Below are 23,310 nucleotides of genomic sequence, written 5' to 3' on the forward strand. Positions count from 1 at the left end.
GATATACAAAGCCATGGAACTACAAAATCTCACTTAGGAATTAAATTAAATAGAGACGAGGTCTGAGGACTGAACCCGAACCATTCCAAATCCAGAAGTCAGGAAGATGAGAAGAAACGAGTAAAGGAGACGAGAAGGTACAGAAAGTAAGCCAGCAACAGAACCCAGAGAACAGTGCCCCTTAGGCCCTGAATGTTGGTGCTGCATCTCTCATACTGCCAAGTGCAGTACCTCGCCCAAAAGAACATGTGACTGATTTCAAAAGCAATATCTGGGGACAAATGCAATTAATCTTATTATTTTCTATTTGAAATTTTAAAGATGGGTCTAGTACAATACACACAAGGCTAGAGGTGTCCCTACCTTCATCTAAACCCTAATGAGAAGTTATTAAAAGATACATTAGTCCAAAAAATAAACTGAATTCCTGTAAGAATCTTTAAAAGTGAGTAAGGAAAAGAAAAATTTGAAAACAAAATGTTAAAAAGTCCTACATTCACACAGGACATAAGGGAGAAGCAACCTGTGTTCACATTCTAACATCTGGATCCCCACACAAATTTATGTCATGCATAAGATCAACTGCATCTGTATTTTACAATGTTTACTGAAATTATTTATGCTTAGAATCTCAAATTCTAGGAGAACCTAAAAAATACGAATCAGCCCAGCTGACTCCTGTTCACAAAATAAATAACCTAGAGCTGATCATATATTTTCTGATAAAGCTTGTACAATCTCACATAATTAAAGTAGGCATCTAATTTCTACCGTGCTATTCTGCATATTAACTTCTGAATACATTCTAATCAAATTATTTTCAATTATGAGGAGAAAGAATTTATAATAGGGAATATCTATGCTTCTCTAGTGATTGTGATAATTTAAGAATGGGGGGCTGACCTATGACCCGACTGCAAATATTTCACACTTCAGTGTAACTGATAATATGATATGTGATAAATGTCAATTTGTTAGTAAAATGGTTACCAAAATGAGAAGGGAAATACGACCCCCCCTCACACTTTTTTGCCTCTTGGAGCAAGGATCTCAAGAGTAATTGCATGTATGATGACTTTTAATCATGATGGCAAAATAAGAACACTGAAATAACAGCATTGCCATTGCCCTGTGAAGGGGGCAGGGCAATTCTTTCATACACCATGTGGAATAAATGCCACTGACTTAAGTTCCACTTCTCACATAGCACACTTTATAAAAGGTTAGTGAAAAGAGGGACACAATTACTCTGTGAATTATTTATAGAGCACTATCAATTGTTGGAAGTTCTCCAAATGGATGGGAAACCTAACAAAACAATCCAGTCACTAAAATGGAGAAAGCAATAGTTAAGATTTGGCTTAAGAAATACATATATACACAAATAAAACAAAAATCTTTTGTTATTTTGTGAGATTTCTTAAAAACCCTGGATGTTATCTTTTAATGCAATGACACGCTTTCAGTAACCAAATGTAAACTAGCTGTGGTTTTGAAAATGAAAATTTTGTTTTATTGCTTGATCTTTTTAGAGATTTGTTCTCTTGGTAGGTTTCTTTGCAGGACGATTTTACCAATATGTCACATACTAAAATAGCCATCCACAGAAAAAAATTCAAATCGTTTGAGGGAAATCAACACTGACAGTTGTTTCCTTCCATAATAGATAAACACATTAGCCAGGCTCTAGCTGTTAAAATAGGAAATCCAAAGTAAACAGCAGTTATAAAAAGCTTTTACATAAACTGTACTAGTTCAAATAGCAGTGTATGCCAACCTTCCTTCTGTCTAAAAACCCATTACCGATGCTGACTACTGACTGTAAAATAATTTATGGTTAAGCAACAGGGCCCCGTAGACTGTTTAAGTATCAAATCAAACATGTCATTAGGTCACAGATATTAACAACTCTTTCAAGATGCTGATCATACGTAGGGCTCACAAATCAACCTGATGTATAATACGGGGAACTTGGGAGGTTTAGAAAGAGTTTTCTAATCAGAGAAAAGCTACCATAACTCTACATCTTATGATTTCTTCTTCTTTCTATTTACCCTGGTTATACGCTCCTTTTTACTCCCACACCTGCCTCAAAGTTAACATGGCCATCACTGCCTCCATATTTCTTCCGTAAGTTGATACGGCCTGATTCAAGCCTTTAACATCAACTAATGTCTTTTAATATATGGCCTAAGTATCTTTGAGATCAAGGAAGCTACAGTCATAGTGATCTCTTGATCAAAGCTTCTGAAAGAATGTAATGGGCAAAACAGAGAGGCAAGAGAAAGCCTAACGATGAAAATGAAAAAAATGAGGCAATACATGTGCGGGAGAAACAGGAGTATCGTGAGGAATAACTAGCTAGGAAACTTCTCTCCTGAAATGGCTTGACTACAATATCATCTCTGCTCACAGTTTCTTGGTGGAAAGCTAACAATGAATCACCTTCCAAAATCAGATACAAAAAGGCTATTTCAGAAAACCCCCTTCTACTAGTAATTAACATTTGATTATGCTTTGTGGTTTATAAAAAGTTTTTTATATAAGGAAGCTATTTAATTTGCACAAAAAATTTTAAGGTAGATACTCTTATTATCCCCACTTTATAGATAAGGAAACCAGGGCTTGGTGAGGTTAACAACTGCTTCAAGATTCTTATCTCCTAAGCTCTGGAGTGGGATGTGGATTCAAGTCCTCTGAAGCCAAATCCAATGCATGTCCCAACAACCCTGTGTTATCATAAACTGATTGTTTCTAGATCCTCTAATTCCAGTTGTCTGCAAGGTTCTCTGGATATGGTCGTGCTGGTTTTTAAAAAGCAATAGGGAAAATCGATTGAATGACTCACTTTTCAGAGTTGCATTAACTTTTTCAGGCCACTGGGGTACAATTTACTAAATTACCTCTCCTAGAACACTAAATAGTACCCTAGTGGGTCAAAGAGTAAATGCACCTCTGAAAAGTGAGCCATTTATCCCCTTCTTCCCTGTAGTACCAGATGTAATATGTCCCCTATGACAGAAATATTAACCCATTTCCATTAAAAACTCAAGAAATTGTCCCACACTAGAGAAAATGAGTATGGGGAAGTGTCCCTGGGAGAGGAAAACAAAACAAACAAACAAAACTCTCTTCTATAATCCTGCCCACAATACTGGTGAAAAGTCATCATGTACTTATATGAAAATATTGGGTTTTCATTCACTGGAAATTGATTTTAATCAAGACCTTAAAACAGGATAAAAAAATATAAATTCAAAAGCTGATGGTTTTCAGCAGGGAGATGCACAGGACATCATGATGGCTGTACTGCAGTATTTAAAAAATAAAGCTCAAGCATTCATCTTGCTTATGTAATAAGATATATATCACAAACAGCTGTTCTTTCACACATCTCACTATACTAGAGGTTATCCCTTTGATGGAAAAAAATTCTCTTGGCTAGCAAGTAAGCACATTATTACTTTTAACCTCTATAAAGGGCAAAAGCCTCTGAATACATTTCTGAGTTGCCACAGGAATAGCTATTGAGTGATTTAACAGTTGCCAGATACCTTAATAAAGCCAAACTTTAAGTTTTCAGCACTGTTAGTCCCTTACTCTTCTGGAAGATGGCTATGCAACAAAAATAAGACAACTTTAATTTAAGAATCATCCAGCTTCTAATTAAACTGCCATAGGCAGCTGGTTGGATAAGTTTTAATCAGTTTCAATCACCTATTGATTGGTATACTGAAGCCTAAAAAATTAAAAGTAAAAGATGATTGGGGAATTGTCCCACCTCTGAACAATAGTAGAGGCCTCTGTAAATAACTCCTCTTTTAACCATCAGCTAAATGAACACTTCAATACTGCAGTACAAAGTCTTCTGCAAAATTACTTTAACTAACAAGCAGAAATTTATCAGCTTCAGCCAAAATCAATGCTGAAATCAATTTGAACACTGGTTGTGTCTAAAGGGGCTCATTGGCAATTTAGGGAAATTACACCATGTAAATGCCTGTGCTTTAATTGAACAGTTTCATCAACTAGGCTGTGATTGCTGTCCATTCATTTATTTAGTTTCACTGCAGCTACCAATTCTGCAAAGGAATGGCTTTTGTCAGGCTGGAGAGAGGCACTTTATCTTCATTTTGTGCACTTTTGTGTATAACAGACTTCATGAAACTGGCGTATCAGGACTAGGGTCAAAACAAATCAGGAGGAACTTTTTCCTTTAACATAAAAACTGAACAACACTCAAACTACCATCATACCTTCCACCATCCAGGAACAGTCATCTTTAAACTCAGTAAAAAGGAAAAATCTGTGCCTCTGTGTTTTGGACAACAGAAGAAAGTATTTGGATTCTAAACTCAATTCCACCATGGTCTTCTTTTTGAGATATCTGTAGTGTTAATCAGTTAATTCAAAGATTACAAATTCCAGGGAAGGAGAGAAGAAAGAAGACAGCTGTTTTTTCATATGGGTCATCTGTAAGGTACATGTGCCTGATGCAAAAAATAAAAATACAAAATGCAACTGTAGTATATTTGCTAGAAAATGCCATCAGAAATTCTTAGGCTGGCACATAGTTTGCTTACCTTAGCTCCTCACAGAATCAAAATGTAATTATTTACTAGTAAGGGCACTGGGAAAGGACCAAGAAATACGAAAGCATGAGTTTCCGTGGTGGTTCTATCCCTTGTCTTGCTTTGACTCCTCAGGGAAATCCCTTAATTCTGGTGTTTCAGTTTCATCATAGGTCAAATGAGGATGGTGATACCTACTCTACACAACTATATTCCAACGCTGCTGGGGATAACCCTTGGCATGCTACGGTGGCCCAGGTTGGAAACACAAACGCAGCCATATGATTCTGAGCAACCCTTGCATCTTGGGTGTATGAAGGAAGGGTCTTAAAACATTTTGCTAGGCTTCCAGGGAAGCAGGGAAACTTCTCATTTGCCTCTTCAGTCAGTTACCCCACTGTACTCTGCAACACTAAGAATTACCTTTAAAAAAAAGTTAAAAGGAAGAAGAAACAAATGGTGTCCAGAAACTTAACTGAGTACACGTGTGTGTGGTAAAAATTCACTCTGTAAGTTTATCCCATGTACCATTTTCTCTACCGCTATAAAGTTTCATTGGCTATATTTTTTGTTGCTGAGACAATGTAAAAATATATTTTATTCATAGTTTTTAGATAACTTTTCAGAAAACTTAACTACGGTTTAATCAGAGCTTTCTGTTTACTGACTAAGTATATTGTTACATTTTGCTGTTATAGTTAGCAGTCGTAATAGAATCAGTATGTTTGAGAACGTTATACAATACATATTTTCCAAATACACTAAGCTTGTTAAAATGCTATATTGATTGTGCCCTAAAGCAAGTTCTAATTTTGTCTGAACATTTTTCATTTCATTATTTGAATTCACAAAACAAAAACCACGAACTCTGCTTTAAGCAATAATATTGTACATTCTTCTTTCTTTCTTTTATAATACTGACTAGGAAAAGTATGGAAATTTTAGGGTCAAGAGGATAACATAATACAAAGTCACACTTAAAAATCAAAGTAATGTTTAAAAAAACTTGATGCCTAATACCCAGAGCCCACATCGCTATTGCTATTTCCCCCTCTAATTTAGTAACCTGCTCCTCCAATTCAGTTTTATTTCACAAATCAGAACCTAAACTTATTTCACTCCAGTAAGGCAGCAATTTAACAGGAACATGGTCTCTTATATCAAGGTAACCAACGACAGAGCAATGAAAAAAAATTGTGGCAGAAAGTTATACACAGTAAATGCCTTTTGGACTTTCCAGTGAATTATTTTCCAAAAAAAGCAATTTAAGTAAATACCCTAGATGCTATGGTATACAAATATTTGCTTGTGCTATATGCCAACCAAGAGCCTATAATTTTCTAACACATCAGATACTGTAAAATAGCTAAAAAAAAATTAATGTGTCTTATAAATCAAGAAATGCACCACCTCCACTAGCACAACCATACAATTAATCTAGGGATTCAATTATTAAATTCAAAGCTTTTGATAAGTAAAGACCCAAAGGATAGACCAAATAACAAGTTATGTTGCAATAATTCTGTCAGCCAAGTAATGGTTGCTTTAACATCTACTAAAAAGCCTCTAAAATTAACAACTAGGGGTGGTGCATCACCGACTTTCAGGATTATATATTAATTTATATCTCACATCCAAAAATAATTTGGGTTAAAAATTAGGAAACTTAAGAGTGTGAATGGCAAACAGGAAAACCCTGGCTTGAGAAGTAGGCCCAAGTACTGACCTAGGTGTCAGAACAAATTAAAGGTGCACAACTCGATGTTTTGATACTGAGTTTTAGTCTTTTTTTAAAAATTATTTTATTTTATTTTTATTTATTTATTTTTGGTTGAATTGGGTCTTTGTTGATGTGCGCAGGCTTCCTCTAGTTACGGCGAGCGGGGGGCTACTCTTCACTGCAGTGCATGGGCTTCTCACTGCAGTGGCCTCTCCCGTTGAGGAGCACAGGCTCTAGGTGCGCGGGCTTCAGTAGTTGTGGCACACTGGCTCAGCAGTTGTGGCACACTGGCTCAGTAGTTGTGGCTCGCGGGCTCCAGAGCGCAGGCTCAGTAGTTGTGGCACACAGGCTTAGCTGCTCTGTGGTATGTGGGATCCTCCCGGACCAGGGATCAAACCCATGTCGCCTGCACTGGCAGGCAGATTCTTTTTTTTTTTTTTAATAAATTTATTTATTTCATTTATTTATTTTTGGCTGTGTTGGGTCTTCGTTGTTGCACATGGGCTTTCTCTAGCTGTGGTGAGCAGGGGCTACTCTTCGTTGCAGTGCGCGGGTTTCTCATCACAGTGGCTTCTCTTGTCACGGAGCACGGGCTCTAGGTGCGCGGGCTTCAGTAGTTGCGGCTCGCGGGCTCAGTAGTTGTGGTTTGCGGGCTCCAGAGCGCAGGCTCAGTAGTTGTGGCGCATGGGCTTAGCTGCTCCGCGGCATGTGGGATCTTCCTGGACCAGGGCTCGAACCCGTGTCCCCTGAATTGGCAGGTGGATTCTTAACCACTGCGCCACCAGGGAAGCCCCCACAGGCGGATTCTTAACCATTGCACCACCAGGGAAGTCACCTGAGTTCTAGTCTTGATTTGACCGTGGGCATGCCACTTAACCCTTCCAAGCTTTTTTTTTAAAATTTTGGCCGTGCTGCGCGTCTTGCGTGATCTTAGTTCCCTGTCCAGGGATTGAACCCGGGGCCCTGGGAAGTGAAAGCGTGGAGTCCTAACCATGGACCGCCAGGGAATCCCCCAAGCTTTATTTCTCTCACTGGTAAAAAGAGGGTAAGCATACCGACCATGCCTTCTTGGCAGGGATTTAGCAAGGTCTCAAAAATCCTACATGGTCAGGCCCCTGCCCATCTCTCCACTCTCCCCTGAGCTCGCTCCAATCACACTCCTAGACACAACACCTTCACACCCATCTCAGGGCATTTGCCAGAGCAGTTCCCTCTGCCTGGAAGGTTCTCCTCCCAGATTCTCCCATGACTGGCTCCTTCCTGTCCTTCAGGTCTCAGCTCAAATAGCCCCTCCTCAGACAAGCCTTGCTAAGCACCTATTTTACATTCTATACAGCACTTGCAAGGTCTGATATCATCTTACTTCAGTATTCATTTTCTCGATTACTGTCTGTCTGCCCCCCTAGCATGAGCTCCAGGAGTACCGGGAACTTGTCAGTCTTGTTCACTACTGGATGGCCTTGGCACAGAGTGACTCTTGTTCAATGAATATACAATAAGACAAAATTTAAAAGAACAAAACCAAGTGATACCTGACACTAAGATTTTTATGGTAGCTGAATGCTGAATTTCATTCCGGAATTTCAGACTCAGGAGTAACCTTTGCACTTATTTCATGTCCAGTCTAAGTGGGAATTGTTTTCTCAGCGATTCTGAACACTAAGCCATATCGTTCTGCTTAAGGTAGAAGCCAGAGCCACCCAGCAATGCACAACACTTTGTGTCCATCCTTAGGTTGTGAAGACTCTGCCTCTGCAGGTTAATTCCTAAAACACTAAGTACCTACAGTAGGTAAGGGGTGGTGCTGGGCTCTGGGAGGATACCCACTCAGATGACCTCTAGGCAGGACAGTCCAGTGGGAAGAACAGCAGGAAGAGTACATGGCTCACTCTAACCAAAGGCAGACTGTCACAGAGACATTCAAGACAAGCAGGGACTTCCCTGGTGGCTCAGTGGTTAAGAATCCGCCTGCCAATGCAGGGGACATGGGTTCGAGCCCTGGTCCTGGAAGATCCCACATGCCGCAGAGCAACTAAGCCCGTGCGCCACAACTACTGAGCCAGGGCTCTAGAGCCCATGAGCCACAACTACAGAAGCCCATGTGCCTAGAGCCTGTGCTCCGCTACAAGAGAAGCCACTGCAGTGAGAAGCCTGCGCACCGAAATGAAGAGTAGCACCCGCTCGCTGCAACTAGAGAAAGCCCGCGCGCAGCAATGAAGACCCAATGCAGCCAAAAATAGATTAAAAAAAAAGACGAGCAATTTGAGGTGGGCCTTCAGAAGAACACAAAGCAAACCTGTTCCTCTGTCTACACGAATGCCCTTCAGACTTTTTTATGTCAACTGTCATGGGACCCCTTAATTTTCTCTTCTTCAGATAAAAGTCAGCCAATTCCTCTGACCACTTCTCAACTCAAATAACAGTTCCTCCATGAGGCCCTTCCTGTTACCTCCTGAGGAAGAAGCTAAAAGTCATCACTCCTTCCTTGGCCCCCCAGGGGCTGTGTGCCACACAGAGAGACACACAGCCTAGACTGTGAGGCCCCATACTTACCTGTGGACAGAGCTTCTCCCTCTATCTGGACACAGCTCCAGTGAGAGCCTGGCTGTCCCCAACAGCTGACACAGTGCCCTCCACACAGCACACGCTCAGAACACGCCCCACTAATGAATGAAGGAGGATTAGACAGGCAAATTCCCCAGACCCCTTGCTATTCTCTCCATGCTCCTCCGAGTGGTCTCTGAACTGTCCACATCTCTCTGTAAACTCAGTACCCAGAACTAGAGACAAAAATCCAAAAGTGGCACCCTGCAAGATGAAGTCAAACCCAAATGAGATACCCTCCTAATGCAGCCAAGAGAACAGATTTCAGTGGAAACTAGATCTCTTCCACTCTATAAAAATAGAAGTGTGCTAATGCTTATCCGTTCACAAAGACTTCTGCTGGGGACTTAAATTTCTTTATAAAGAAAGCACTTTTATTAAAATAAAATATTAGAAAGAAGTCTTGCTGCTTCAAAACTATTTTTCCCTGAAAGGAGATAGGGTTGAAATACTTAGATTCAGCAAATTCTTACTTGAAATATTACCATAATGTATTGATTTTTACCAGACTCAATTGACTGAAAAGTTGTTTGTGTAGCAATATTGGCCAAACCAATATACTAGAACAATTTTGTTACCCATAGTAATCAAGTGCATTTCTGAAGTATAATTATACTGTCATAAAAATAAAGCCAAGATACCCTTTTCCAAGCAATAAAACAATAGGGGCCATAAAACAGGAAGAAGAAAAAGGCTAAATAAATGAGATTTTTTAAAATGAAATTTAGTGTCTTTCAAAAACACCGCCGCCTCCTCTTCCTTCCCTTAAGCCAAGGTTAGCAGAAAATGATCAATACTTCAATCTCAATAAACTATTTCAATAATAGTTAATTCGGGTGGAAACAGAGTCTGAAAATCTCTGCTCAGCGACCTGTGACATCCTGTCATGTTGGCTGGACGCCAATAATCCATCATTGCCATAATGGATATGAGCATGTGTGAAGTTATGGGAACATGGAGATGGGGCAGCAAAGGTGCGAAAGGCGTAGAGAATCAGGAGCTCAGGTTCATTCTTCAGATTCTAATCAATACAATACATATTATTGTATGAAACAAACCTATAACGGTGAATGCTGAGAGAGGGAGAGAGGGAAGCATACATAATTAATTTTATTTGACAAATACTCATTGATTTTCTGAAAATATTAATATCCTTGCTTGTCACATGATACTATAATACAATCCAGCTATATACAAGTTATTTAATTTTACATTAAGATGATATCTTGTTTGCTTGTTTAAAATATGATCTTGGCTGCAAGGAAAAGGCACTTCATTTGATTGGAAATTTAAAGTTAAAATAAATCAAACAATCACCCTAGCTCTTGGGTCAATATCAAAACCATTTAAAAACTACTCTTAATTTACAAGATGCACTTCAGCGAAAAAACATAAAGGAGTGGGGTCATTGATACAGTTGTCAGAGAAGCTGGGGTTAGGCCTACGGCTGTTATGGTTTCGCACCTTCAGGTTGTTTGGTGAAAAGGGAAGTGAGAGTTTTTCTGGGTATTATGTGGTTCCCAATGTTTTTCATCAGGGAATCTCTTTGTTATGCTTTCCCCTCAGGGATCCTATGTTTTAAAATATTTTGTTTACTAAACAGCATTTAATTAGACAACAATTCATGTGTTTTCTTATTTTCTATAACTGACCACCACAGCTTCTAATTTTCATGAAATAAATCATATTAAGTGTAATGAGCTGATATAATTCCAGCCCCGAAACAAAAATGTAATGTTTTAGTTGGCCTGTACAGCCATATCATGAGGGCAGAATACAATTTAATAGCTCCTGTGATCTCAATTACCATCGCCAAGGACCATCTTCACCCTATCGCCCAAAAATATTTCATAAAAGTGGTAAGACAACAGAAATGAAGAGAGACCAACACCTTTGAGAATTATTATCCCCTCCCTCTTCTCTTGTCTCTAGATATGGTCAAATTAATTCTTAAATAATGGTATATGTCCAATCTTCAAAATGCCATGTAGTCAGCATATATGCTGCTGATTAAACCACTGAGAAAATTCTACCACAAACCCAGGTTAGACCCTTGACTGTACCGTAGGAAGCAGCTGGATTTAGAAAGTTCACTGGTGTTTTCCAACACCTAGAGATTAGAATACATGGCCAGAAAGCTGACAACTTGAGTCTTAGCCTGAATAATTTGCATTAAGGAAAAAGATAACGTAACAGATGATCCTTAAGTGCTTGCTGGCTAACTGACTTAGCACGACCTAAATCCTAAGAGTTAGATACTACTTCATTTCTGGACCCAAAGCTTATGTGACTCCATCAAACAATGCACTGAAGGAGCAAAGGACCTGAGTGACTGGCCTTCATTATCACAGAATGTTTCCAAAGTAACTGGGCCTATTAATTACTTTCCTTTCCACGTGACATACTGTCCAAGAAAAACGGACAGTAACTAGGATGTTGGGTTAATGGAAACCAAATACTCCAAGTTTTCATATTTGAAAGAAAATTAATCATTCAAACATATGCCCTTAGTTTAGAAATCCCTACTCTTCTCGGTGAATGTTCTAAAACAATTACACAGTCTCAAAATCATGCAGCCTCTAAAACTAGCTAGGCATGGGGAGGATCCAATTAAAGAGCTCTACTAAAACCTCCTTGGAAAAAACCTCCACCTGCCTCATTCTCATTCCAGCCAGCACATATAAAGCATCTATTCTATCCTTAGGACAGTGCTGGGTACACTAGAAAATACAAGGAAACACAATGGACTCTGCTTGACCTTGAGAAACAACACTGCCTTGGGGAAAAACAGAGTGAAAGGAAGAGATGCTATGTAGAGTGCTGGCTTTGCCACATGAATGTGAGCTCTAGCTTCTTCCAGTGGAAAAATGTGCTTACCATTATACCAGCTGTCCTATAGCAATTTGAAATTAACTATGATAAAAGAGAATATACCTTGAAACTCTGAAAAGAATCATTCTATTTAATATATAAGATATAATAATAAATCATATTCATGAGGCAACTAGAGAATAAAAGGAAACAAAGAAGTGTATGATGTATCATAACATAATGTAGAACTTCTCAAAGTTAATTCAACACAACTCTAATTCTGTGAGATATTTATAGATGTTCCTCAAAAAAAGAATCCCATGGCCAAGTAAGCACAGGAAGCCCAGAGATTAACGATTTGTCTATCACTGGTACTATCACGAACAGTAGCTAACATTTAGTAAGTGTCAGTTACAGTGCTAAGTCTTTTCTATGGAACATCTCATTTAACTTCACAGTAGCTTTATAAGATAGGTATTATAGGTATTATTATCCCCATTTTACACATGGGGAAACTGAGGTAGAAGATGTTATGTAACTTTCCTAAGGTCACACAAGCTAGTTAGTGGCAGGTGCAGGATTCAAACTCAGAGCCTCCACATTTAACTGCAACACATACTGTTCTCTACTTCCCCCAAGTTTTCGAAATTTATTGTGAATCTACCAGAAGGGAATAGAACATGTGTGTTTCCTGATTTATTTTTGTGGAGCAACTTGTAGCACTCTGGGAAATGGAGCAATAATTAAAGTGTGTTCATTTCCCTTTCTTAAATTATTCTTCTTCCTAGGCTTGGGCTATACTTTAGTCTAGGGTATTTCCTTTATGATCTATTTCATCCGAACTAGTAATCCAACAGATACCACAATTTAAAATTACCTGCCTAGATCACTATCATAATAGTAGTGCAGCAGGGGACTACACACAGAATCCACATTTGGTTTAAATATCTGGGCCCAGAAATGCATATTGTATAACTGAGGAGAACATCTAGACTTAAAGGATGAAAATGTGATCAACTATTAAATAATATATATTGCAGTTACACAATATATCCCTTGAAACTCACAACATCCCATCAAGTGGAGCAAATAAGACTGAAATATTAAACTTTTGCTTTAGATTTATTATTCTTTATAAGAAAAAAATTAAATAGGCCCATTAGGCAGTTTTGCTACCAATGAGTGGATTTTCCAATATTTTCTTCATCTAGTTTATGTAGCATAAACTGTAATGTAATCATTTTTGTTTGAAAAATCACAGTTTTTATAGTCAACACCATTAAGGTAAACTTAGTATAGGAGAAAGTCAGTCATAACACACCAAACACTTAGTTTTATAGAGACTTCAGTAAAGTGGCTTTTCATTTCCTGATGATTATACAATTTCTTTGTGCTGAACTAAAAGTCAGGGATATAAGAACAACACAAATTGAAACCCAGACAGAAATGAAGACCAATGATCAATGATAAGTGGTTATGCAATTTGATATCTTCATGTCTTTCCCCTTAAGAATCACCTAGGCAATAAGTGAAATGTCTTCTTTTTTTATAAGAAATCTATTACATAAGATAAAGTACTAAAATGATCATGATACTGCCACTCACCCTCCATAAACAACCACTGTCAAAAACATACTAAATCTTACAATACATACTGAGCATTAGCAATGGTAGCTAACTAAATGAACCCAGGATAAGTCGCTAATGTCACCGCAGCATCCTAGCAAACTGAAGAACTCGTGCTTAAGGATGTCCCCTTGGATACTGTGGCCCTAATAAAAAGAAAATGTCTAGCCATGCTTCTTAGCTAAAAACAACATAACCCAGGCGAATGGGGAGTTATTGTTGAATGGGTACAGGGTTTCAGATCTGCAAGCCAAAGAGTCCTGCAGATGGATGGTGGGGATGGCTACACAACAGTGTGAATGTACTTAATGCCACTGAACTGTAGACTTAAAAATGGTTGCGATTGTAATTTTTATGTTATGTGTTTCTACCACAATTAAGAATAATAGTTAAAGAAAAACAACACTAACATAATTTTATGTTGTAATTTTTCCTTGCTGGATGGGCATATTATTTCCACTTCCCTGTATCCCCTCTCCCCTTTTTTTATAAACCTGTTTTAAGATAAAAGGTTAAAATTTTAATATCTAGGATATTACTTCTAATAAAAATTATCTGCTGGGGTTTGGTGGTCTTATGCTTTCTCCCTTCTAGAATAAACCAGGACAGTAAATTCACAATAGGCCTTCAATTTAAAAATAAAAACATGCTTGAGAATCAAACATTTGGTGAAACAACACAAATAAGTAGGTTAGGAGTCTAAAGAAATGTTTTTGGATTCTATTCGACCAATAAAAGGAGTCGAAAGAGTTGCTAGACATCTTTTCTGTTTTATTACATCTGAACACCAGCATAAAAGCATTAAGAAAAAGAAAGGTTGAGACTTTGAAAACCGCTCCCTCCAGGGAACTCAAGAGAAGCAAATTGGAGTGTACATGTTCCTTCTTATTTCTAAAGGTACCTGAACCCAAGAACCTTCAGGACAGGGTAAAAAGTCAAGTCAGATAAGAGTGAGGAAGAGAAGACTAGGACGAAGAGATGCTATTTATGCAGTACTGGGGGACTGCATGGGAAGGAATGCTAGTATGATCCACGGAAGGACAACAAACTTTTTGGACACATGAGGCATCACACATTTTAAGGGCAAGACCCAAGGATTGTGAAAGAAATGTGTTATTATTTAATTCTCTGAATTATCATAGTGGAAGCACTTAACTTTCAGACCAACTATTCACCATAGTCAGTTATCTATAGGAAAAAACAATCCAAATATGTAAGCATACATTCTTAAAGGACTATGTTAAAGGACTTTAGGAGAAAGGACTCACATCCTGGCTCTACCTACAGAGAGGACTGAAGCCCTGGGTGGGGGACTGGATCAGATAACTTTGAAGGAGCTTCTAACCCTGAAAAATCTGATTCTGTGCCAACGCTGCATCTGTGTGGAGGATGTTCTGGAATTTTAGGATGTGACCTTTCACATTCATGGGCAACAGGGCGATTTTGCAACAGGGCAATTTTTATCTGTATTCATGTCATTAGTAAGAACTTAAAATTCTAAGAAAATCAGTAACCAGTTAAACATAAATTAAATAATTTACAACTTTGAAAATATATATTAATATCAATAGTAAAACATCTAAGGTAAAAACACAATCATAATGTGATGCAGGGTTAGTGTACATATGGAAAACAGCTCTCTGGAGGAAAGCTTTATTACTCCCTCAGGGCTTTCTTACAGAGTATGGATTTTTTAATTCCTAGTGGAATATTTTTCATACACCATTGCAGACTATTAAGTACCAGACATTACATTATGTAGTTTAAACTTTGCACTACTGCACGAGAAAGACTTCCCTGTTGAGAGAACTATTTTTTACGGTTTGCATTTTTTAATATGAAAATGAACACTTCTTCAGGGTAAGATCACTGCAATTGGAATTTGGGAGAATTTTATAACTTAACATATTCATCAATGTGTAGAAATTCTCTCAGGGAGTAAGGTGAGGAGAGAAGGAAACACAACAGGAAGAAGGCTTTTTAATAACTGAGTGTTGACACAGGGCAAAGCAATGGTATTTATAAGGTTTGTCTTCCACTGGGCATAGCTGTACATACACAGGCAGGGGACTAGCATAGGGTGCTAGCAAGTTAAAAAAAAATAAAAATAACGGTGTTAAAGAGCGAAGGAAAAAAATACATTAAACTTCAAGCCGGTTAAAGGTATACTTGCTAATGGTGGACTATTAAATGCTCACCCAGGAGAGATGCAGACTCAGAAATATTAAAAAGGCAATATAAATGCACTTTTCCAAGCAATTCCTGAGAAAATAGATTCCTTGCAGAATTTTGGAGTCAAATGTGGACATAAAATCTAAGCACTGGTGGTCATTTAAAAATCTTTGCCATGGAGAACTTGGATACCCACATTTGGCAAAAGTGGATAGAAAGTTTAAACAAAATTGACTACTCACTTGTAGACTGTGCCTCCGTTGCCATGACCAAGAGTGTCTCGATACCGTATGTCTTGTTCATTCATCTCCACAAGAAAGAAAGAAAAACAAAAAGGGTGTCATGCTGTGGATGGAAATGTCAAGGAAAAGCAACTCTGGGCCATAAACAACAAGCAGTCTGGGTCATTTCAAGTTCAGCTGCAAGAACGAGAAGATCAATACAACATTTGCTGTCCAATTTATAAAAGACGATACCAAGGGACAAAGTGATGGAAAGTTTAATGACAATTTGTTTGCCTGGGTCATTTCATTAAAGTTTGATAAAAGGTGTCAAAATGGAATGATATAACATAGCTCAAAAGGGTCAGGTCAGAGATACTGATAAGAACACAGTCTCCAGCACTACATAACCACTGCCAAACAGCACTGCACATAACCAAAGTCAAACTTGGCAAGAAAACACACACACACACACACACACACACACACACTTCTAGTAATCCAATGCACAATTTGTAAATAAATCAGCCCCTGAAAACTCCTCAAGTGACCCTCTAATTAACATTAAACAAACTAACTGAATAATGTTAACGATTTTCCTAGAGTAGATATAGCCTTTTTTTGAAAATGATAAATTAGTACACAGCAATAGCTGGGTAGAAATCTTATGCTCATGGAAAAGTGCTAAAGCAATGCACTTTAAAATGCACATATAGTCAAATATTATAATGCATAAAAGGAAAACAGATAGGCATGTGATTCATATAAAGTCATTTTTGTAATTTATTATGTAAAACAGTATGTGCATTTTCCCAGGTTCTGTAAAACTATTATACCACAAATACTACTCTCATTTGAATCGTGAATAGAAGTGAACTATTTTAGTACCCAAAAAATAATGTTTTAGAGTTTGAAAGAACTCCCTAAATAATTATTTATCAAATGACTTTAAGACTAGTCAGATTCTATTTGAGGCATTCAGTAACTTTCTACACACTGGTCCAGTTGCTTAAAAATTAACTGCCAACTTTATTCACTAAGTGGATTCAATAAAGGTGTTATTTTCCATATAGCTAAAGCTCGGGAAAAGCCATAGTAAGCCCTGAAAAAAAAATCAATTTCCAGGGAATTGCACTGCCTTGCATGGGCAGAAAATGGATGGAGTTTTTAATTCAATATCACCTGGAAAAAAATAGTTTGCTTTCAGACCATTATAGTAAAGCTTTAAATATTTTGCTCTACTCTGAACTTCCACCAATGGAATAAAGCAAGGTTCCATTTATCAAGGGAAATATTTTTGTCTATACATTTCTGAGGTTGAAGCTTCAGAGAGCTGTGATAATTAGGAACATAGTGCAGGTAACAGAAACAGCTTCCTTTCCAAGCCATTCTGCCAAACCCTAAAAGAATATTGACAGATTAATGTATAAAGGCCAATTCAGCAACCCATTTAATTGTAGTAAAACCTGACTGACGTAATTTGCAATTAGCTAGTTACTATATTTAGGGTCAGAGGCAAAATGACAGACAAGTCAGAAAAATTGGCAACAATTTTCCTATTTGAGGGAAACTCTGTTCTTCATTATATGTGGCACGAAGAAAGAAAACAAAATCTCATTATTCTGGACCAAAAAACAAATTTTAAAACAGCATGAAGAAAAGTAGCACATCAAGTTGAGATGCTAAATAAACTAGCAGAGTTGCTACTGGGTTTAATTTGATCAAAGGGTGTAAGAGATACATATGTAAATAGCAGTATCTATTGGCAGGTACAAATAGGCTAATTCCTTGAAAACATTCCTCAAGGTAGTCCAAACATGACTCTAACAACCTAATTTGTACTATTAACTTGCTTAACAAGCTGCACCCTCATCACAGCCTGAAGTAAATTTTACTCACTCAACGTCTACAAATTCTGAATTGGTGGCACTGCAATTTAAGGGTAAGCAGGATGTAGCTACAGGATCCAGGCTCTGGAGAGGTCACAACCTGTGATTATATTCCCTCCACCTCCACCACTCCAGGTAAAAGGACCAGTAGTTTCCTCTTAGAAAAATATAAACATAAGACTCATTGATATTATACATTCCAATGATATACTGTGAGAGACCTAGGACTTCGGAGGGGGCTTGATTTTGTGGGATTTTGTTGGAGGCAGAAAAGGCAAAGGGGCAGGTCTCTGAGCAGCTTCAACCACTATAATCCCAACACCATAGTCTTTTTTAACTTTAATACCCACTAGGTTGAAAAGAGAAGTGGAGCAGCCACCCACCCAGCACTCCAACCTAACCAGGAGTGGCAGATGTAAAACAAAATAGGCAGGGGATAAGCTGAACGCTCCAGAGAGGTGGGGGATGATGTTGTGGACGCCGTATGGGGCGTGCGGGGGTGTGTGTGCACGCACGTGCATGCGCACGCTAACACAATGTTTAGGCAAATTCAAGGGTGGAAATTTGGAATCCCTCAGATAATGAGAAAGATTTTAAGAGTCTCATAAAGATAAAAATGGTTTTAAAAAATAAGTTCTAGAACTACGTCACTCAAAAAGACAGTATCCATAAAAAATTGTTTCGACACTGTTTTAAAGTTTTATATAGACATTTGCCTGGCCTATAAATTGATTGATAGATTTTTCTATTTAAAAATATCAGATCTTTTTTCTTTTTGCTTATTTGAATCTTCCAATTTTTATAGAGTATTCAAATATTATTCACGTTAAAAATGTTTTAAAAAGGAAAACTATTAGAGTCAAGCTTATAAACTGATCACAAACGAATTTTGAGAATTTTGTATATCTAATCAAAATGGATTACTTTAATTGATCTTAAATATAAAAAAATCATTAAAGGGATCAACAAGTAGCTAATAACATTTCTGCCTTTTTAGTTTAGAAGAGCATATTATTCAACTTTTCAAAATGAAGCATAGGAACAGTACTCATTATGATACAAAAGTGGGATTTATAAGCCTACAAAGTATAACATTTAAATATTACAGTTGGGATCAAGCATCATAAAAATCACGCACTTTTACAACATTTTAAACATATAACCGAATTCGTTTGGGTCATATAACTAGTAAATAGCAACTAGCCAAGGTGAGAACTCAGTCTTTCAGGTTACTCTGCTCAGTGCTCTATCTTAGCAGCTGATCTCATGTGTAAGTACAGAGGGACATCCTCTCCATCAATGGTCCCTGGTCCATAGGAAGGAAAATAATCAAATGAAGGGCACTCAAAAGTTAAAAGCGATTTCATCAACTACGATATTTGTTTTTAAGAAGAGAAATCACATAGCTCTTTAGATAAAAAAGAGGTAAAAGAAAGTTTTTATTCAATAAAGATACCAAATAATTTTTAAATACAAATCAGTTTCCTTGTTTTGACTAAAAAAAAGCAAATAAAAGGCAGAATACAGAATAATAGATGTGAGGGAGGAGGGAGAAAAAACCCTGACAGTTACAATGACGTGTCAACTGCCGCAACAGCAAATGACCTGGGAGAGATGATTGGCACTGGGCTCTGCTGCTGCTGCTGAAAGAGAGGTGGGGGCTGTGAAAGAACGTGGACGTGACACCCCAGGGGGCGGAAAGGTTGTGTCTGTGCGGGGAGGGGAGGTGCCACGCAGCTTGGACTTGCACAGTCTCATCTATGTTTAGGTCTTCGTATGGGATCTGAGACGAACCATAAGAATCTAAGAGTTTTATATACTGGTAATAGGACACTCTTTAAAGCTAACTTTACAGTCGAATACTATTTTTCTTCCTCCTTTTTTTTTTTTTCTAAACACAGAAAGTTTTTTAAAGGCATCTGAAGTTCTCAAAATAACAGCCAAACATGAAGCAGGATTAGAATTATTTCCAGTTTTGTGACTTCACAGTACATTTATACTTGATTTACCAGAAACAGAAAAATACTGTCACCCTCTCCTACAAATTATAAAAAACAAACAGAGGAAAGACAACTTCAGAGATGCAAAGGTCAAAGTCATACATCCTTGGAGTGACTGCACTTTTTTAATCCTTTAAATTGACCCACTGGGCCATTTCTAATCAGTTTCAAATCAAGGGCCAATGTTAAACAGATGATACCGCACTACAACTGAAATGGGAAAAACACACCCAGAAAACACATCAGTGGTACTGATTTATAGCTCTCAGTACAACTTGCCAAAAATACCTTATGATTTGTTTTTTTTTTAAAGCTGGAAAAAAGGAACCCTCCCTCACAAAGCGATTACAGAAGAACAATGTCTCCACTCCAAAGACTAAATGTTAAACTTTTTAAAGTGTTTAATATAATGTTAACGAAATTAATGGGGAAAATGAAATGGAATTCAATTATAGATCAGCAAAGAAAATATTCTTTGTTTATTGTCTGCCTGTGTTAAGAAGAATCAGTACCTATTGCTTATAAATCATTAAAATAAAAAAGCTCAATTAATCCTTATTTTATATGTAAAGGTCTGACAGAACTAGTCCTATCACCAGACCTTTGCTTCACAAATCGAAGCAATAATAGTTTCAGAAAGCAGTCACACTCTATGAGCAGACAATTGGAGAGATTTAGTAAATCCCACTTTATAGAGCAGAGACTAATCGGAAAACACAAGCCAGTCAAATGTTTCTTATGAACTGTTGACACTATATCAATGCTGAATCAATTGGTGGCATTTACTCTGAGTGACAGAAAAGAAATAAATATTTATATCACATAACCTATATCAATGAACCCAGGCAGAAAGCTATTTCTAACCTGTCAATATTTGATTATCTTGAAGAATCATGTCCCTTTCTTTTAATGATTAATATGAATTCCTTATTAAATCTAAGTGGAGGCTAGTGGAAAGGCAAATCATTATTAATGCTTGAGAGCATAAACCACTAAAATAAAAAACTATGCTCAAGTGTTAAAGTATCGTTAAATGTGACTTACATCTTCCATATCAAGTGGTGTCAGTGTTCAGCCCAGAAATTTATTGATGCCACAACTGTGCACATTACCTCACTGCAATGCAATCTCACTCACTCTTTAGTTACCTGATAGCACCAAGAACTGAGGAAATAAGAGGAGGAGGTATTTTGAAGACTTCCAAAGGTGGGAGTTCTTTGTTTTGTACTGTTCGTTTTCGTGAATAAAAGTAAACATAACAATGGCTAATCCTTAAAAGAAAGGAAATGCCATACTGTTTAATGTGGGATTATCACATTCCCAAGGGAAAGCAATAAACAATCTTTAAGTGTCAAAAATCATTGCCATGACAATCTTCCACCAAAGAGAATCTCCTAACCAAGACCACTAAGATATTTATGGTACTAGGTTCAGAACACTAGAAATATTTCAGAATGTTTATTTTTTGCCCTGGAAATAAACTGTTTTTCATTTTTGAAAGAGGAATCTATGACAGGTTATTTTCCATTGCCTGGGTTGAACAAATGTAGTTAAAGCTTCTTAATTTATGTCAATTTTGAAATATATTTTCCAGCTGAAGAACACTAGTAACGCACACATAAATTACAGTTAGTAACTAGGATGCAAACATGTTGGAGATACATAAATATCGTAGGCTCAATATTTCAGCTCTTAGTCACGTTAACGCCAAGTGCTGGAGATGTGTAAGAAATACACCTGCACAACCATGTATGCTTCCCTCCAGGGGGAGAAAAGGGAGAACAAGAGGACAATAATGGGCTTGGCAGTGACCAGAAGGAGAGAGAAGGGCAACCAGGTTTTGTTTCATGTTTCTGAAAACATGCAGGGCACTAGGGGAACATGTATGCGGACCTCAATCTAAACAAAACTTTGGCTGCTTAAAGTTAAAAGTACTATTAGATAAATATGAAACATGGGGACCATTAAGATTATACATACAACATACATACATATGTTGCATATACATACAACACCAGATTCTCCTTAGCCATATATTGGATAGTTAAGGACTAGAATTCACACACTCTAGATGATGATCAGATGTCAAAACCAGATCAACTTACTTTTTCTAACTGTATTCAAGGGATTACGGGCTAAACAAGTAAGGCTTCCAGAAGTACCACCATACAGTCCTTGTTTTAAGGCATGCACATCTATTAGGCCACAAAGTTACAGGTGATATTAAAGGACAAGCATGAGGACCCAGCTTTGTCTTCTTGACATGCTCCACTACAAGTACTTGATTCATGAAATGCCAATGAGGATTGGAGAGGTCAGCATGTGAAGGCACTGAATAAGCATCTGAGATAATTAAGATTTCAGCCTTCGAAACATGGACGGGAAGTGAACAGCAGTTAAGAAAATCAATAAGAGTCTTTTATTTGCGGTGACACAGATGTCTCAGTCAATAGAGCCTAATAGGCAGGCTTGATCGCAATGGACAGGCGCCCTGCCTCCAAGGCTATCAAAGGGCTTCCTCTATAACAAACATTAAAACGCATTTATGTTGCTATTGAAGAATCGAGGACCCTGTAGGTAGCTTAATTTACCAGTGTATGTTTAAAAGCACTATACTATTTCAGATGTGTCCATTTACTTGAATCAAAATTAGTGAGAAATAACTGGGCTGCCGGCCTGTTTATCCCTCACTGGCTGGAGTAGGTCATTCTGCTTTAGATGACCAGTCAACTAGGCAAACTGAGGGTTCCTGAAGCCCAGGAATTTTAAATGCCAAAGGTCTGCTGTGACTCTGTTCCCCTAAAAAGCCAGTGTTAGTTTCAGGACAAAAGAAGGAACTAAGGTGAGAAAGTAACAGTTTCTCTTTTTCTCCTTAAAGATAAAGAAACAGTCACCTCAGGATGCAGGGCCATTTCAACAACCCATGGGTTGACACACTTGTTCCGAACTGATTAACTTTTTTTACACCGCGCTGGCAGCAGGGTGTGTGCATGGTACTTCAACCTGCTGGGAGTGAAACCCATTAGCACAGTTTGAAAAACGTGTTGCAAATTGTTCTGCCAATCAAATTAAGCGTGTAATTCATTTATGACAAGAAGAAATGTACAGACCCTTTATCTGTTTATTAAGTTTATGGATACAAAAACTAGACAGCACTAAGTTATTACTATAGTCTTAATACGTAATGACACCTACCTGGCCATTGGCTAATATTTTTTTCAGTTCAGCAGAAGACTTCTTCAAGCTGAAAAGAAAAGACATAGTTTTTAATGGCAAGTTCATCAGCACCTTTGAACACCACTGAAAATTCCAGACTAAAACACATTTTTGTTTTAGGTGTAGACATAGACTACACTACTCTTTACATCCTTCTCCCTACATAAAATATTTTCTAAAGTAACTGGCCAAATGGCAAAGGTATCGATAAGAGACTGAAACCCCGTTAGTAATCTAAAGCAATAAAAAAGCCTACTGTCATAATGAAGCTAGGCTATTGTATGGACTATTTCAGAGACCTCTTTTTGCTATTAGTTCTGCTGCCTCTGAGTAGCCTTACAGTGGTTATTTTATGTGGACTCTGTCATCTGCTAAATATCAAGTACTTAACAATGCACTCTTAGAATGTTCACAGCAAACAAAGACTATAGAACTTCAAAAGATAAAATAATTTAAGTCCTGATTTTTTACTATAGTTAA

General features: G+C 37.6%; 1 protein-coding gene across 3 annotated transcripts in view; it reads right to left on the minus strand.

Annotated features, from left to right (window-relative positions):
• MAP2K5 (mitogen-activated protein kinase kinase 5) overlaps positions 1 to 23,310 on the minus strand; it is a 261,514-nt gene that overhangs the window by 191,132 nt on the left and 47,072 nt on the right. For all 3 annotated transcript variants that reach the window (XM_007166074.2, XM_007166073.3, XM_057542056.1), the window contains 2 exons: positions 22,810 to 22,858; positions 15,747 to 15,811 (listed from right to left, as the gene is read on the minus strand). In XM_007166074.2, coding sequence (XP_007166136.1) covers positions 15,747 to 15,811; positions 22,810 to 22,858 — 114 coding nt within the window. The remainder of the gene's footprint in view (positions 1 to 15,746; positions 15,812 to 22,809; positions 22,859 to 23,310) is intronic.

This window comes from Balaenoptera acutorostrata, chromosome 3, assembly GCF_949987535.1.
Source record: "Balaenoptera acutorostrata chromosome 3, mBalAcu1.1, whole genome shotgun sequence".
NCBI classification, from domain to species: domain Eukaryota; kingdom Metazoa; phylum Chordata; class Mammalia; order Artiodactyla; family Balaenopteridae; genus Balaenoptera; species Balaenoptera acutorostrata.